Genomic DNA, 13,805 nt, shown 5'->3' on the forward strand with positions numbered 1-13,805 from the left:
CTTCAGATTCTGTGTCTCCAGCTCTCTCTGCCCTGCCCCTGTTCATGCTGTCTCTCAAAAGTAAATAAACATTTAAAAAATTAAAAAAAAAAAAGAAATACACAAGAAGCATGCAGTCAGAAAGTAAGGAAGTGCTCCAAAGACCAAACACACACACACACACACACACACACACACACACACACGCGCACGCGATGACGGGCGTATGTCAAAGGGACTCAGGAAGCAACTGAAAGAGCTCCCGATGGCCAAAGTTGGAACAATTTGAGCAACAAAATAATTAAAATAGTATTGGATTATAACCCAAAGCATTGAAATCAATATCCATGAGTCCATATTGATACAACTAAATGACTGAATAAACAAATAAATGGAGGGGTGCCTGGGTGGCTCGGTTGGTTAAGCGTCTGACTTCGGCTCAGGTTATGATCTCACAGCCTGTGGGTTCGGGCCCCGCATCGAGCTCTGTGCTGACAGCTCAGAGCCTGGAGCCTGTTTCAGATTCTGTGTGTGTGTGTCTCTCTGCCTCTACCCCGCTCATGCTCTGTCTCTGTCAAAAATAAATAAACATTAAAAAATAAATAAATAAATGAATAAATAAATGGAGAGGACACAAAAAAGATCTTGTGCAGAAGAGCTCCAACTAATTGACGTAGGTCGTAAGGATTCCCCACTCCCTGAGGGTGGGCCATATGCACAGTGGCTTCCTGCCAAAGAGGGCAGTACAGAAAGGGGGAAACAGTTAACTTTGCCAAGGGGAAACCTGAGCACAACCTGAGCCAGGTGAGCAAGGTCAATATTAACAGTGAGTGGTAAGTCATGTTAATAGTAGGTGCCTTTGACATGATGTGATGAGAACAGCCCCATAACGCTAGTCTAACCATCAGATAAATCCCAACCGAGGGCCCTCCTACAAAATACCTTAAAATACCTGTATCCCTCAACACTGTCAAGGCCATTGAACAACAAAGAAGGCCTGAGAAACTCACAGTCAAGACGAGCCTGAGAAGACACCGCGACTAAATGTAATGCGGTGCCCTGGAGGAGACGCTGGGACAGAAAATGGACACTGGGTACAAGCTGTGGGCTTTAGTTAACATGAATGTATCGATATTGTTTCATTAATTGTGACAAATGTATCCTACTAACGTTAAATGTTAACTATAGCAGAAACTGGGTGAGGAGTATTTGGGAGCTCCCTATACTATCTTTGCAACTGTTCTGCGAATCTCAAATTTCCAAAATAAGTGTGGTTTTTGTTTTTGTTTTTGTTTTTAAAACACAACAATGTTTGGGTGCAGATGGAATAAAGGTGGCTTTTCGATTGCCTGGTTTCTGGATACACACAAATAAAAAATGGGCCAGTATGTTCCCAACACCTTATCAGAGAAGCAGGCTGCAGGGAGGAGAGACAGGGAGGGGTGGAGGGGATGGGTCGTGGTCAAGGTCACAGAGATACTGGTGTGGGGGCAAGGGGGCAGGATGCCCAGTCTCTTGACCATTCGTATGGATAGGAGGAAGTACCCTCCACATCAGGAAGGGTGGGTCCAGGCCATCCCTGGAGACCCTTCTCTCTCTCTCACAGCCTGGAAGTCACCTGCAGTGTCTGCAGCTTTAAAAACAAAGAAAGCAACACTGTAGCTGAGTTTCAGGCCATTGTGTGGGATGAAGGTACCCAGCAAAGGGCCTTCGATGAAGGTCACGCCATGCAGATTCTGCGCTCACCAGTCGTGTGGCCTCAGGCAAGTGAGTGAACCTCTCGTGCCTTTGTTTCCTCATCTGGAAATGGGGACGCTAGTAACACTTACTACCTGAAAGAAATCGCCGTGAGAATGGATCAGGTTGTGCAAAGAGCAACTCTGGGGAAAACTCTGGGTAAAAGTTGGCCCATCGTTGTTATCAGAGTGTGAGCTTAGGGCTTGGCTTCTGCTTGAAAATATAGAAGAGGAAGAGTCCGGGGTAAAGGCAGAGGGCAGGGAAGCCGACAGAAGGTGCATCTGCTCTAATTCTGTTGTTCTCAGGGCTGGCCTTGCTCCTGCGGCCTCCGAGGGGCAGCGAGCGGGAACCGAGCGAGGGCCTGGCTGACCTCCTTTAGGGCAGTTGCCTTCTCTCTCAATGTTAGCTATGGTCTTACTCCCAGGATCTGATTCAGGCCTCTGGGCGAGGGGTCACTTTAGGACCTAGCCCTGGAGAAGCTTTCTATTTGCTAGACTCAGCCCCCGGATCATAGGTCCATCGCCGTGTGCCCAGCCCAGCTCATGCCGACCTCTGGGGCTCAGCCTGTACGGTTCTCCCACCCACCAACTCTCCAATGAACCTCTCAGCTCCCCCCATCTCAGTCCTGCCCATCCATGCCACATGACCCAGCTCAGCATCTGCCTCCTCCAGGAAGTCTGCCCACATCACTCCAGAGCTCAGCACCGCTTTCTGGCCAGGGTCAGGTCTTCTCATACCCAGGGCAGACAGGAGGTGCTGGAACATGAATCCTCACCTCCACAGCCTTGAACCAACGGTTCTCAGGGGTTGGCAGACAACAACTGCTTTCTCATCCCTCGAGAGTGGGGGGATGACCTTGAGATGTGGGATGACCTCGAGATGCGTGTTCTACACTGGCTCCTAGAGTGCTCCAGCAAGATTCACTCCTCTTTGCCCAGAGGTAACTTGCATGATCACATACATACCTTTTATCAGCTGCCTCCCTTCCCTTCCCTTCCCTGTCTTACTTCCCCTGCTGGTGCTCCCTGGGGTCACCTTCCAAATAAACCTCTTGAACTCAAATCCTCATCTCGGGGTCTGCTTCAAGGGAAGCCCAAACTAGAAATGTTCCTCTTAGCCTCAGTTTCATCATCTGGAAACTGGGGATAATAGCAGAGTCAGCCCCACAGAATTATCACAAGGATTCAATGAGACGACATCATGCAGTACTTGAATTAATGCCAGTACAGGGCCTGGCATCAGTAAGCATTCTTCACTTAGAACCACTATTGTTGTTGTGAGTTGGGGTTATCTTAAAGTTTTTGAAGCGAGGGCTGAACCCTTCGGGGGCAGAGCAGTCAAGACCTCGGCCCAGCCCAGCCGGCCCTGGAGACGCACCTGCCTTCTCCTGGGAAGGGTCCTCACTGTGCTATCTGCCCACATCTACACCCACGCCCGGGGCACACCTCTCCCAGTGACCAAGAAAGCTCCAGAAAATGGCCATCCCTCAGCATCAAAACATTGCACTTGGGGCTGTTTTTGAGCTGCATCGCCTCCGGGAAGGGTGGGAAGCTAATCCCCTCAGAACCTAATAGAGAAGAGTCGGGGCTCCTGGGTGGCTCAGTTGGTTAAGCGTGCCATGATCTCACAGTGGCATGAGTTTGAGCCCCGCGTCGGGCTCTGTGCTGACAGCTCAGAGCCTGGAGCCTGCTTCGAATCCTGTGTCTCCCTCTCTCTCTGCCCCTCCCAGCTCTCTCTCTCTCTCTCTCTCAAAAATAAATAAACACTTAAAAAAAAAAAAAAAAAGAAGAAGAACCTAATAGGGAAGAGGATGTTTCTCAGAGCCTGGGGCCTGGGAACATTGACTGGGACACTCACTGGCCTGAGCCCCCGACTCCGTTTTTCCACACGGTTTTATCATCCGCTCTGAAGCCGTCAGTTATTTCCAAACAGAAAACTTTATGGCGGGGAAGGACGAAACAACAGACCTTGTTTTCTCGAGCACGACAGCCTCACAGCCGGCCCTTCGAGCTCCCTCCCCGCTCATCCCTCCAGAGGGATCTACAGACTCCCAGGCTGCCCCTGGTGCTGCGGTGGGACTCGCCTGGCCCACGGGGCACCTGCCACCATACCCAGAGGAGGCCTCCCTTGAGCTGGGAAGGATCCTGCTGGGCTGTGGAGCCTCACTCCCTAAGAGGGAGGGTCCCCACTCCCTGGGGCAGGGGCACCTGTGACAAAGGGAAGTTGGGACGTGGCTGGAAGCCCCTAAGTTCCGGTAATCCTGGAACTGCGGACTTGATGGATTCTATCTAGTCCAAGGTGAATGAGTTCACTAATCAACCGAGCCCCGTGTATTCGGGAGCTTGGAGCATTCCCTGGACACAGCGCACGTAGACTGCACACTGCATCGACGCTGAACCCCGGAGGAGTGCTCAGCGGCCGAAAGGCATGATTCCACCTGCACGTGCGTGTGTCAGACAGCACGGCAGCAGCCAGACTGCCTGGGTTCAGCTCGGGCCCTTGCTCCCTGAGTCATCTGGGGGAGGTCACTCAACTTCTTTGCCTCGCGGTTGCCTCCTCTGTGAAACGGGCATAATTGTAATGCTTACCTCAGAGGGCTGCTGTGAGCCCAAAGAGTGATGATTCACAGACAGACCTGAGACCAGTGCCTGGGACTCAGTAAGTACCTGATGAATCCTGGCCGCTATCAACATGGGGCTCTGCGTACAGGATGCCTGGAGGGACACACCATGCACTTAGAGCAAAAGAGGCTTCGGCAGCAGGCTGGAGGTTGCCGGGGGCAGGGGCGGAGATGCGGGTGGGGGGACTGGATGCAGGGCTTCACGTTGGGGCCAGGAAATGTCTGGCAGATGTCTGACAGGACCGGTGCTGGGACAACACTGCGAACGTACTAAATGGTGCACTTGACAATGGTTAATTTTCTGTTATGGGAATTTCACCTCGATAAAAAAGAAAACCGAAAAAAAGACTCCTGGGGAGTGGAGTAGAGGCTGAAAGAGAATAGATGGCAAAAACTTTGAGAAGACTCTACTCCTTACTTTGTCACGTCTGTCCAGTTTGATTTTTTTTTTTTTACAGTGAATACATATGCCTATCACTTTTATAATTAAACGAATTTTTTTTTTTTAAAGGAAGTGGCATGGAACAGAAAATGCATGGGGTGGTGGTCGGTGGCATTTGATGAGCTCTGATTCACTATCTACGGATCTTTCTTCCCCTGCAATGCCCCTGTCACCTAGAGCAAAGCACTTTAATTGATGGCCCCATTTCAAAGTGAGAGAAAGGGAGGCTCACTCAACTCACAGAGCCTGACTCAAGAGCTTTTGCCTCCAACACACACAGCCCCCTAATTCTCATATGTCAAATAAAGGGGTGTAAAATGATTTCTCAGGTCCCTCCAGCTCTGATATCCTCTGGTACCCTCTGGTCCCAGATGCCTGGTCCTGTCCACAATCCAGTCTCCTAATATTGAAGGCATTCCCTTTCTTCTCCAAGTGTCAACGCAGGTGCACGAATGCCCAGAGCAGCCCATGCCAGCCACACAGTTCCCTGCTCTCCAGCAGGGACACCAGACCTCCCGCCAGTCTCTCGCTCCTGAGTTTGGGGAAAAGACACCCCAGTCGAAAAGCTGATAAACCCAAGAAAGGAATGTAGATGGCCGGTTGTGCAGAGGCCAGCTGCTTGGGTGGGAGCCCAGGCAGCTCCTTGTGGCTGTGCCCGCCCACCCGTCACAAGGTGAAGAGACCCCAACTCACCCCAGCCGCCTCCCGCTGCAGGATCCTGGCTGCCTCCACCCGGGCCAGACCCAGCTGCAGCCACACCGGGCACGTTTTGATGAGCTTCTCCAGGACGCTGATGCCCCGCCGTGGAAGGCAGTTCTTCGGGGTGACCGGCAGACAGGGCCCCATGCCACCTTCCTCCTCTTCTTCCTCTCCTTGTTTGCCAACATCTGGAACAGGACTGAGAACAGAATCAAATGATCAGCCCATCCTGCAGCCAGCCCAGAGACTGGTGTGCAACAAACGGGGATTCGGTTCAATGGTCAGTTATTCATCTAGCATCTGTGAAGCCAGGAGTCCTTTGGGAATTAAAAGATAAACCATGATCTTCCCCTTAGGGTGCTTACAATAAAATGGGTTGGATACGCACAGAAACAGCAGCGGAAGCATTGGGATAAACATAACAGAAGCACAGTGTAACAGAAGTAGCTAATTCCAACCCAGGATGGCTTCAGGGAAACACAGCGGGCATTGGAGCAGAGCTCTGAAGAGAATTTTTAAAACTTTTATTATTTTTATTATTATCATTTTTTGTACCTCTCTCTAGAGGGTGCAAGTGAGCCAGGGGCAGAGAGAGAGAGAGAGAGAGAGAGACCCATAAGGGTCAGAGAGAGAGAGAGAGGGAGGGAGGGAGGGAGGGAGGGAGAGAGAGAGAGAGAGAGAAGCGGGGCTCTCTCACAAAGCGGGGCTGGTGTTTTACCTGAAGCCGGTCTTGTGCTCACCTGAAGCGCGGCTCAAGCTCACCTGATGTGGGACTTGAACTCACGAACTGTGAGATCATGACCTGACTCGGTCAGATGCTTAAGGGCTGAGCCACCCAGGTGCCCCTTTTATTATTTTTTAGTTTATTTGTTTATTTTGAGAGAGAGAGAGAGAAGAGAGGGAGAGAGAGAATCCCAAGCAGACTCTGCACTGTGGGTGTGGAGTTTGATGTGGGGTTCAAACTCACAAACCAAACTCACAAGCCAAAACCAAGAGTTGGACCCTTAACCGACTGAGCCACCCAGGAGCCCCTTAAAAACTTTTAAATTGAGGGGCGCCTGGGTGGCTCAGTAGGTTGAACTGCCGACTTCGGCTCAGATCACGATCTCGCGGTCCGTGAGTTCGAGCCCCGTGTCGGGCTCTGTGCCGACAGCTCAGAGCCTGGAGCCTGCTTCGGATTCTGTGTCTCCCTCTCTCTGACCCTCCGCCGTTCATGCTCTGTCTCTCTCTGTCTCAAAAATAAATAAACGTTAAAAAATAAAATAAAAAAAACTTTTAAATTGAAGTGTAACTTACAGTGAAACATACAAGTCTTTAGTATACATCTAGACAGAATTATATATGTATATATATATATGTTATATATATACCCGTGTTAATTATGTATATATGTATGTATACATATATATACATACATACATATACCCATGTTAACTACCACCCAGATAGAGACCAGTGCTATTGAGCTCTTAAAAGTGGGTTGACTGAATTGAGACCTGCTAGGAGTATCAAACACACACAGGAGCTGAAGTCTTGATATGAAAAAAAAAAAAAAAAAAAAGACTGTAAAATTGCTCATTAATAATATTTTATGTTGACGACACGTTGAAATAATAGTTTGAGTGTATTTGGTTAAAGAAAACATTATTAAAATTAATTTCACCTGTTTCTTTCTACTTTTTTTAAAGTTTATTTATTTATTTTGGTGGGGGTGGAGGGGTGGAGAGAGGGAGACAGAGAATTCCAAGCAGATTCCACACTGTCAGTGCACGGCCCGATGCGGGGCTCAAACCCATGAACCACAAGATCATGACCTGAGCCAAACTCGGATGCTTAACTGAGGTGAGCCACCCAGGCGTCCCTCCTTCTATTTTTTTAATGTGGCTACGAGAAAATTCAAAACTTCATTTGTGGCTTGCATTATAGTTCTATTGCTCTGATACAGACATTTCCAGAAGGCTCCCTTATGTCCCTCCCAGTCAACACTCTCTGCTCCCCAGGGTGAGGATGTGATAGGTCGGGGGGGGGGGGGCGGGGAAGGAGGCCTATCACAGGCCTAAGAAAGAGCAAAACCAAAGTAGAGGTCCAGTTTAAGAGACCCCAGACCCTCCCCCAAATGCTCACTCCACCGGAACCCCTGCACACACAGAGTTTTGATTCTGAGGAACTTAATCTCTAGGTGTATCTGCAGGGATGGGAACCCTTATTACCTAGGAAGCTGTGGCTGGTGCCCCTCTTTTGCCTGTGTCCCTGACTAGCGGATGCTAGTAAGGAGACGCCCTGTGGAGGGACCAGGCCAGGATGAACCCCGTGACAGGCACAGAAAAGTGGAACCAGGTGGTGGGGGAGAGGGGGTCAGAGGGCAGCAAGACCCAAAAGTCCTGATGAGGGAACGGCATCTCCTAAAGGGAAGGGCAGGGTCCTGGCAGGTCTTAGGTTGCAGGGAGGCTGGGAAGTGCTGGACCAAACAGGTCCGGCAGCACTGTGTTGTTTAAGCAGCCGGGTTTTGCAGAGACCCGGCTAGGCGGGTGTGCGGTCAGCCAATGTGGGTGTGTGCTAAAATTCCCTCCTGATGCCCCCACTCCCAAATCCCTGGAGAAGCCCTCCGTCTCAGGGATGCTGGATGTGCAGGCACGGATACTCGTGGATTTCCCCTCCGGGTCCACGCAGAGAAGTGTGCCTGGTCACCAGGGCAACAGGAGTGGGCTGGGAGGGGCTGTAGGGCCGCGCTATGGATGTCCACAGGCCGTGGGGCTGGGGCCCAGTGGGCCTCATTTGGAGTTCAAGTCCAGGGAGGCCCAGCCGATACTGATGTAACCTCTTCCCAGGCCCTGAAGGATGAGGGTGGTCACAGCATCTCCTCTGGGACAGAAGTGAGAAGGGTGGAGGCCAGAATTACCCAGAAAAGGGCCTGTTCGTTTGCTCTAACCCCTCCCCCCACTTGGAAACACAAAACTATCTTCTGGAACCAAAAGTCTTCCTGATCATCTTTAAACCTCCTTACTTGGCCTGGGGCCTCCCCCAGGGGCAGGTTAGGGTTCTAATGGCAGCTGGGGGCGAGAGCTCCAACTTCCTCTCTGCCCCCAGCTAGGCTTAGGCCTTGAAACGTCCTTTCCCTCAGAGTCTGTTTTCTTATCTGTGCAATGGGCAGGGGGTGGCCTGGAATATTCCTCCACTTACTGGGTGGCCTGAGGCAGGGCCTGGGCTTTGGGGACAAAGGTCCTCATTTTGTCCTATGGAACCAAAGCCATGATCAAACAAACAGGCTCTGTGAGAAAGGAGGGGGTCTGTCTTGTATTCACTTGTACTGTGAACAGTCTCTGAGGGTCTGCAAGCTCCCGATGTTGTTCCAGGCACTGGGTTAGAGCAGAGAAAACAAAACCAAACGACAACAACAAACCTCATGTCTAGGAGAGGGGCCAGGTGACTGACAAGGTGAACGAGTGACCTAGAGTGCGTCAGGTCGTGCTGAGCTGTACGGAGGACGCAGATGTCTGGGGAAGGGTGAAGGCCTTTGAGCAATCTTACCCGGAAGCCTGGGGGCTGGCAGGTGCAGGGGTGGGGATGCGGGGGGAGGAGGAGGGGAGGTCGGAGGGGGCAGGGTGGGGGTCCCTGTAAGATTCTGGAGCCACTGGCAGAGGTGGCTCTAAATCCATATATATGAACACCTTCCCTGGGCTTCTGATTAGCAACTAGCCCACTACCACGCAAGCTTCCTCAGCAAGAAATGGGCCCTCTATGACCTCATGGGGCCCACGGGGCCTCATGGGGTGGCTTCTGGGCCCATGGAGAGTCTTCAAGGATCCACAGAGATGAAGCTGTTCCCTGCCCCCAGCTCCCTGGGAGTCCCACCTGCATCCTGAGGACAGGGTGACCAAGGAGAAACTGCCCAGCCTCCAATGTCATGGGCACTGTGCCACCCTTGTGATCACATCCCTTCCAGCTCTAAAACCTTCAATGGCTCCCACCACCTGAAGGATCCAATCCAGTCCCCTAATATTGAAGGCATTCTCTTTCTGAGCCCTGCCCCCTGCAAACTCCCCTACAAAGGGCTGCCCTCCATCAGCTCAGCAGAACCCGAGCTTCCCCACCCTGCTCTGTCCACCTGCAATTCCTTCGGGTTCCCTGTTACTCCCTCCCAACATTTTCTCCAACGGGCAGCCAAAAGTTTAGTGGATTGGACCAGAAAGCAAGAATCACACGAGGAAAGATGGATAAATTACACATACCAAAATTTACACACGTGTCATCAAAACACCTCATGAAGAAAACGAATACTCAAACCATAGGCTCAAAGAAGATATCCGCAAAGCATACACCTAACAGAGAACAACCAAGTCGATGTTAAAAACGGACACAAGATTTGAAAATACCTCAAAGAAGAAGGCATACGAATGGCTAGTAAGCAGGTGAAAGACTGCCCAACATCATTAGTCATTAGGGAAATGCAAATCAAAACCACAATGAGATGCCGCGACACAACCACCAGAATGGCTAAAATTAAAAAGACTGATGTCACAAATTGGTGAAGATGGGAAGTAATCAGAACCGTTGCATGTTATTGGAGGGAATGTGAGTTGGTACAACCACTTTGGAAAAAGGCCGGTTTTCTGTTTTTTTTAATTTTTCATTTTAAGAGAGCATGAGTGGGGGAGAAGGGCAGAGGGAGAGAAAGAGAGAATCTTAAGTAGGCTCCATGCCCAACACAGAGCTCGACAAAGGCTTGATCCCATGACCCCGGGATCATGACCTGAGCCTAAATCAAGAGTCGGATGCTCAACTGACTGAGTCACCCAGGCGCCCCGAAAAAGGCAGGTTTTTTGTGTGTTTTTAATAAGTCTAAACAGACACCTACCATCTGGCCAGCCATCCCACCCAAGAGAAATAAAATATGTCCACACAAAGACCTGGACATGAATCTTCATGGCAGCTTTCCTCATAATAGCCTGACACTGGTCCAGGGGTCCATCAATGGCAGAATGAACGACAGACAGTGGTATCTCACTGTCTATCTCACGACAGACTAGGAAGTGCTGATCCATACAACCACGTGGATGAATCTCAAAAACATACTGAGTGAAAGAAACCAAATGCAGAAAAACATACATACTGTCTGAACCCATTTGTATGAAGTCCGAGTGGTATACTAAGATATGTGTATTTACGTTGCATCCTATGCAAATTTTACACCAAAACAATACAAAAGCACCACCAATGAATACTGAACTCGAGCTAATGATACGTATGCTAATATATCCAGGGGTGCCCGAAACTTTCTTTGAAATGGTTTAAAAAGTAAGGTGGATTCACAGGAGGATAGAGGGATAGATGGGGGTGTAATAAAGTAAATATACAAAAACATTAAGGGTATGTGGCGGGTATATGGGTGTTAACTGAAAAATTCTTTCAACTCTTCTGCAAGTTTAAAATCTTTTAGGGGCACCTGGGTGGCTCAGCCGGTAAGCGTCCGGCTCTCGGTTTTGGCTCAGGTCATGATCTCATGGTTCTTGAGTTTGAGCCCTACGTTGGGCTCTGCACTCACAGTGGGGAGCCTGCTTGGGATTCTCTCTCTCTCCCTCTGTCTGACCCTCCCTCACTTTATCTCTCTCTCTCTCTCAAAATAAATAAACTTAAAATAAAACAAAATATTTTACAGTAAACTACTGGGGATAAAGTTCTCCCCATCCCTTGAGACCCATTGAGAAGAAGCCTTTCTGTTATACTAGAAGCCCTGGGTTTGAATCCAGGCTGTGTGACCTCTGGCCAGTTACGTTACTTCTCCGGGCTTCAGTTTAAGCATCTATAAAAAGGTAGTAATAACCCTTACATAAAAGGGTTATTATGAAAACTCGGTGAGACAGAGGTCTGCCGGGTGCTTAGCACAACTCAGCAGATGTTAACTATTGTTTTTCTATCACTCCAACCTTCCAACGGGGTTCTTATCACTACAATTCTTCCCCTTTGTAGTCTTGATTTTAGGATTTAGCACATTTGATTAGAGTGACTGGGGTAGACATCTGTGTGCTGCACTTGGCTTGTAACCCAGACAACACCTGGCCCCAGGGGTAACCCACAAGTTCCAGCACCTTGTGGCTCAGCGACGGCCCCTGGCAGTAGGAGCTGATGTGGCCAGGCTGCTCAATACCAGTCATCACAGCAGTGAAACCAAATCCGACACGGTCTCAGCTCTGGGTATTTCCACCTTCGCTCTTGTGCTTGAGCCCCACAGCCCAGCCCCAAGCTCCATCACCGGCGCTGGCATTCTGCGGTCACACGTGGGCGCTCAGAGCGCCCAAATGACCCCAAACCCAAAGTCAGCAGGGATTCGAGGATCAGAGGGTCTGGCCCCGCTGGCCTTCTTTGGCCTGGTCAGAGCAGACGCCCTTGTGAGCTGGTTCCTTCGGGGCTCTGGTGCTTTCGTGACTCGGAGCAAGGCCCAAAGCTCCCAGCCTTGTCTCGCTCCTTCTCTGCTGGCAGAGCAGGTGACCCCGACACCCACGTCCTCCCCCTCAGCGGCCAAACTCCAGCAGAAGGCCCTGCAAAGGCAGCCAGAGGAACCTTTGGGTAACGAGTGGCACTGTTAGCGAAAAGTAAGGAGCCTCAGAAACTTTAATGTTTTAATTTATATTTGAAAAAGAGACAGAGCTTGAGCAGGGGAAGGGCAGAGAGAGAGAGGGAGACACAGAATCTGAGGCAGGCTCCAGGCCCCGAGCTGTCAGCACAGAGCCCGATGTGGGGCTCGAACCCATGAGCAGTGGGACATGACCTGAGCTGAAGTTAGACGCTTAACCGACTGAGTCACCCAGGCGCCCCGAGGCTCAGAAACTTGAGAGCAACTCCACCGGAATGAGCAACTGTTCACGACCTGTTTCCTTTGGCTCACTGGTGGGGGGCTCCAGTCAGGGCCTGCTGTCCAAGGACACCAGGCTGCCAGCCCAGAGGCAGTCTGGTCTGACACCCGAGGAGACCCTCACCCTGCACAGCATGGACACAGCAACCTGGTGTATTTGGGGGACTTTCTCACCAGCTTCCCTGACGGAGGGGTGAACTGGCATGTCCTCGTCTCCCTGGTCTGGTTTCTATGTCCCTGTCACGGGCCTATGAACCTGGCTTTGGAGAGCAAAGCTCTGCTCGGGGTGGACAGGCTGCCCCAGTGTGGGGTCAGGGCAGTGAGGGTGACGGCTTGGGGTGTGGGGCCTGGCTCGATGCTGCCTGTTCGGAAGGAAGAAATGGAAGGTGCCCAGCTCATGAGTGCCCCAGGCCCAGGGAGGCAGTTCAGAAAGTTCAGCGATGCCTCACTGTGCGGAGAACTGAGGCTCCCTTGTGCAGACTCAGCCAGCACTCAAGAGGAATGGGGGATCGAAGGAGAGGTTCCACCCACGATCCCAACCCCAAGAAGCTTCCAGATCAAGGGGGTCTATTGGGATGCAGAAGCCTGGTCCCTGCCCTCACAGGCTCTCAGGTCTGTGGGTGTGCTCCAGTGATGGATATTATGGGATGGCCAGATAACTGTACAAGGTGCACGGCACGCAGATGGCATGGAGGAGGGTGGATGGGAGGCGGCCCTGGTAATGCCAATCAGGGCAGTAGCCCGCCTGTTTGGTGTACAAGTAGCCCCCAGCACAACCATGTGTGGGTCTGCTCTGAGTACTCTACACAATCCCTTAACTTGGGCATCCTCCTACTTACACACCTGGGCTGCACTGTGCCCCCCAACATGGTACGTCCAAATTTTAACCCCTTGTACCTTAGAATGTGAACTTATTTAGAAAAAGGATCTTGTAGATGTAATTAAGTTAGGGATGAGATCATCCTGGGTTGAGGACGGGCCCTAAATCCAGTGGGAGGTGCTCTTACAAGAACAGAGAAAGCCTGCGAAGAGACACTGGAAAGTCACGTGAAGGCAGAGGAAGAGCTTGGCTTAGGACGTCCCCAAGCCCAGGAGCACCGCGGGCTGAGGGGGCCACCACTAGAAGCTAGGAGAGAGGCACAGAAGGGATTCTCCCCCAGGGCCTACAGATGGAACCAGTTCTGCAGATACAATGCTGGCCTCCAGAATTGTGAGGGAATAAGCTTCTGTTGTTTCAAGCTGCAAAGTTTTCAAAAGCTGCCCCGGTCCTGGGAAATCAATACTCGACACCTAACAGTCCCAAGTCAAGATGAGGACACTGAGGCACAGAGAGGTTAAATAGCTTACCCAAGGGCACACAGCCAATATGTGGCAGAGCTGGGATTCAAACCGAGGCAACGTGGCTCTAGAGTTTGTACTTAAAAGCAGTACACTATTCTAGCTCTGGAAGGAATTTAAAAAATTTCCCATGTATTTGC

At 50.8% G+C, this 13,805-nt stretch overlaps 1 protein-coding gene across 1 annotated transcript in view; it reads right to left on the minus strand.

The window, feature by feature from the left end:
- Positions 1–13,805, minus strand: part of RIN3 (Ras and Rab interactor 3) — a 124,548-nt gene that overhangs the window by 78,849 nt on the left and 31,894 nt on the right. Inside the window, exon 2 of the mRNA XM_047080196.1 lies at positions 5,472–5,676. Coding sequence (XP_046936152.1) covers positions 5,472–5,676 — 205 coding nt within the window. The remainder of the gene's footprint in view (positions 1–5,471; positions 5,677–13,805) is intronic.

The sequence above is a fragment of the Lynx rufus genome, unplaced genomic scaffold (genome assembly GCF_022079265.1).
Source record: "Lynx rufus isolate CCGP_SWC_20201006 ecotype Redwood Valley unplaced genomic scaffold, mLynRuf1.p SCAF_17, whole genome shotgun sequence".
Classification (NCBI taxonomy): domain Eukaryota; kingdom Metazoa; phylum Chordata; class Mammalia; order Carnivora; family Felidae; genus Lynx; species Lynx rufus.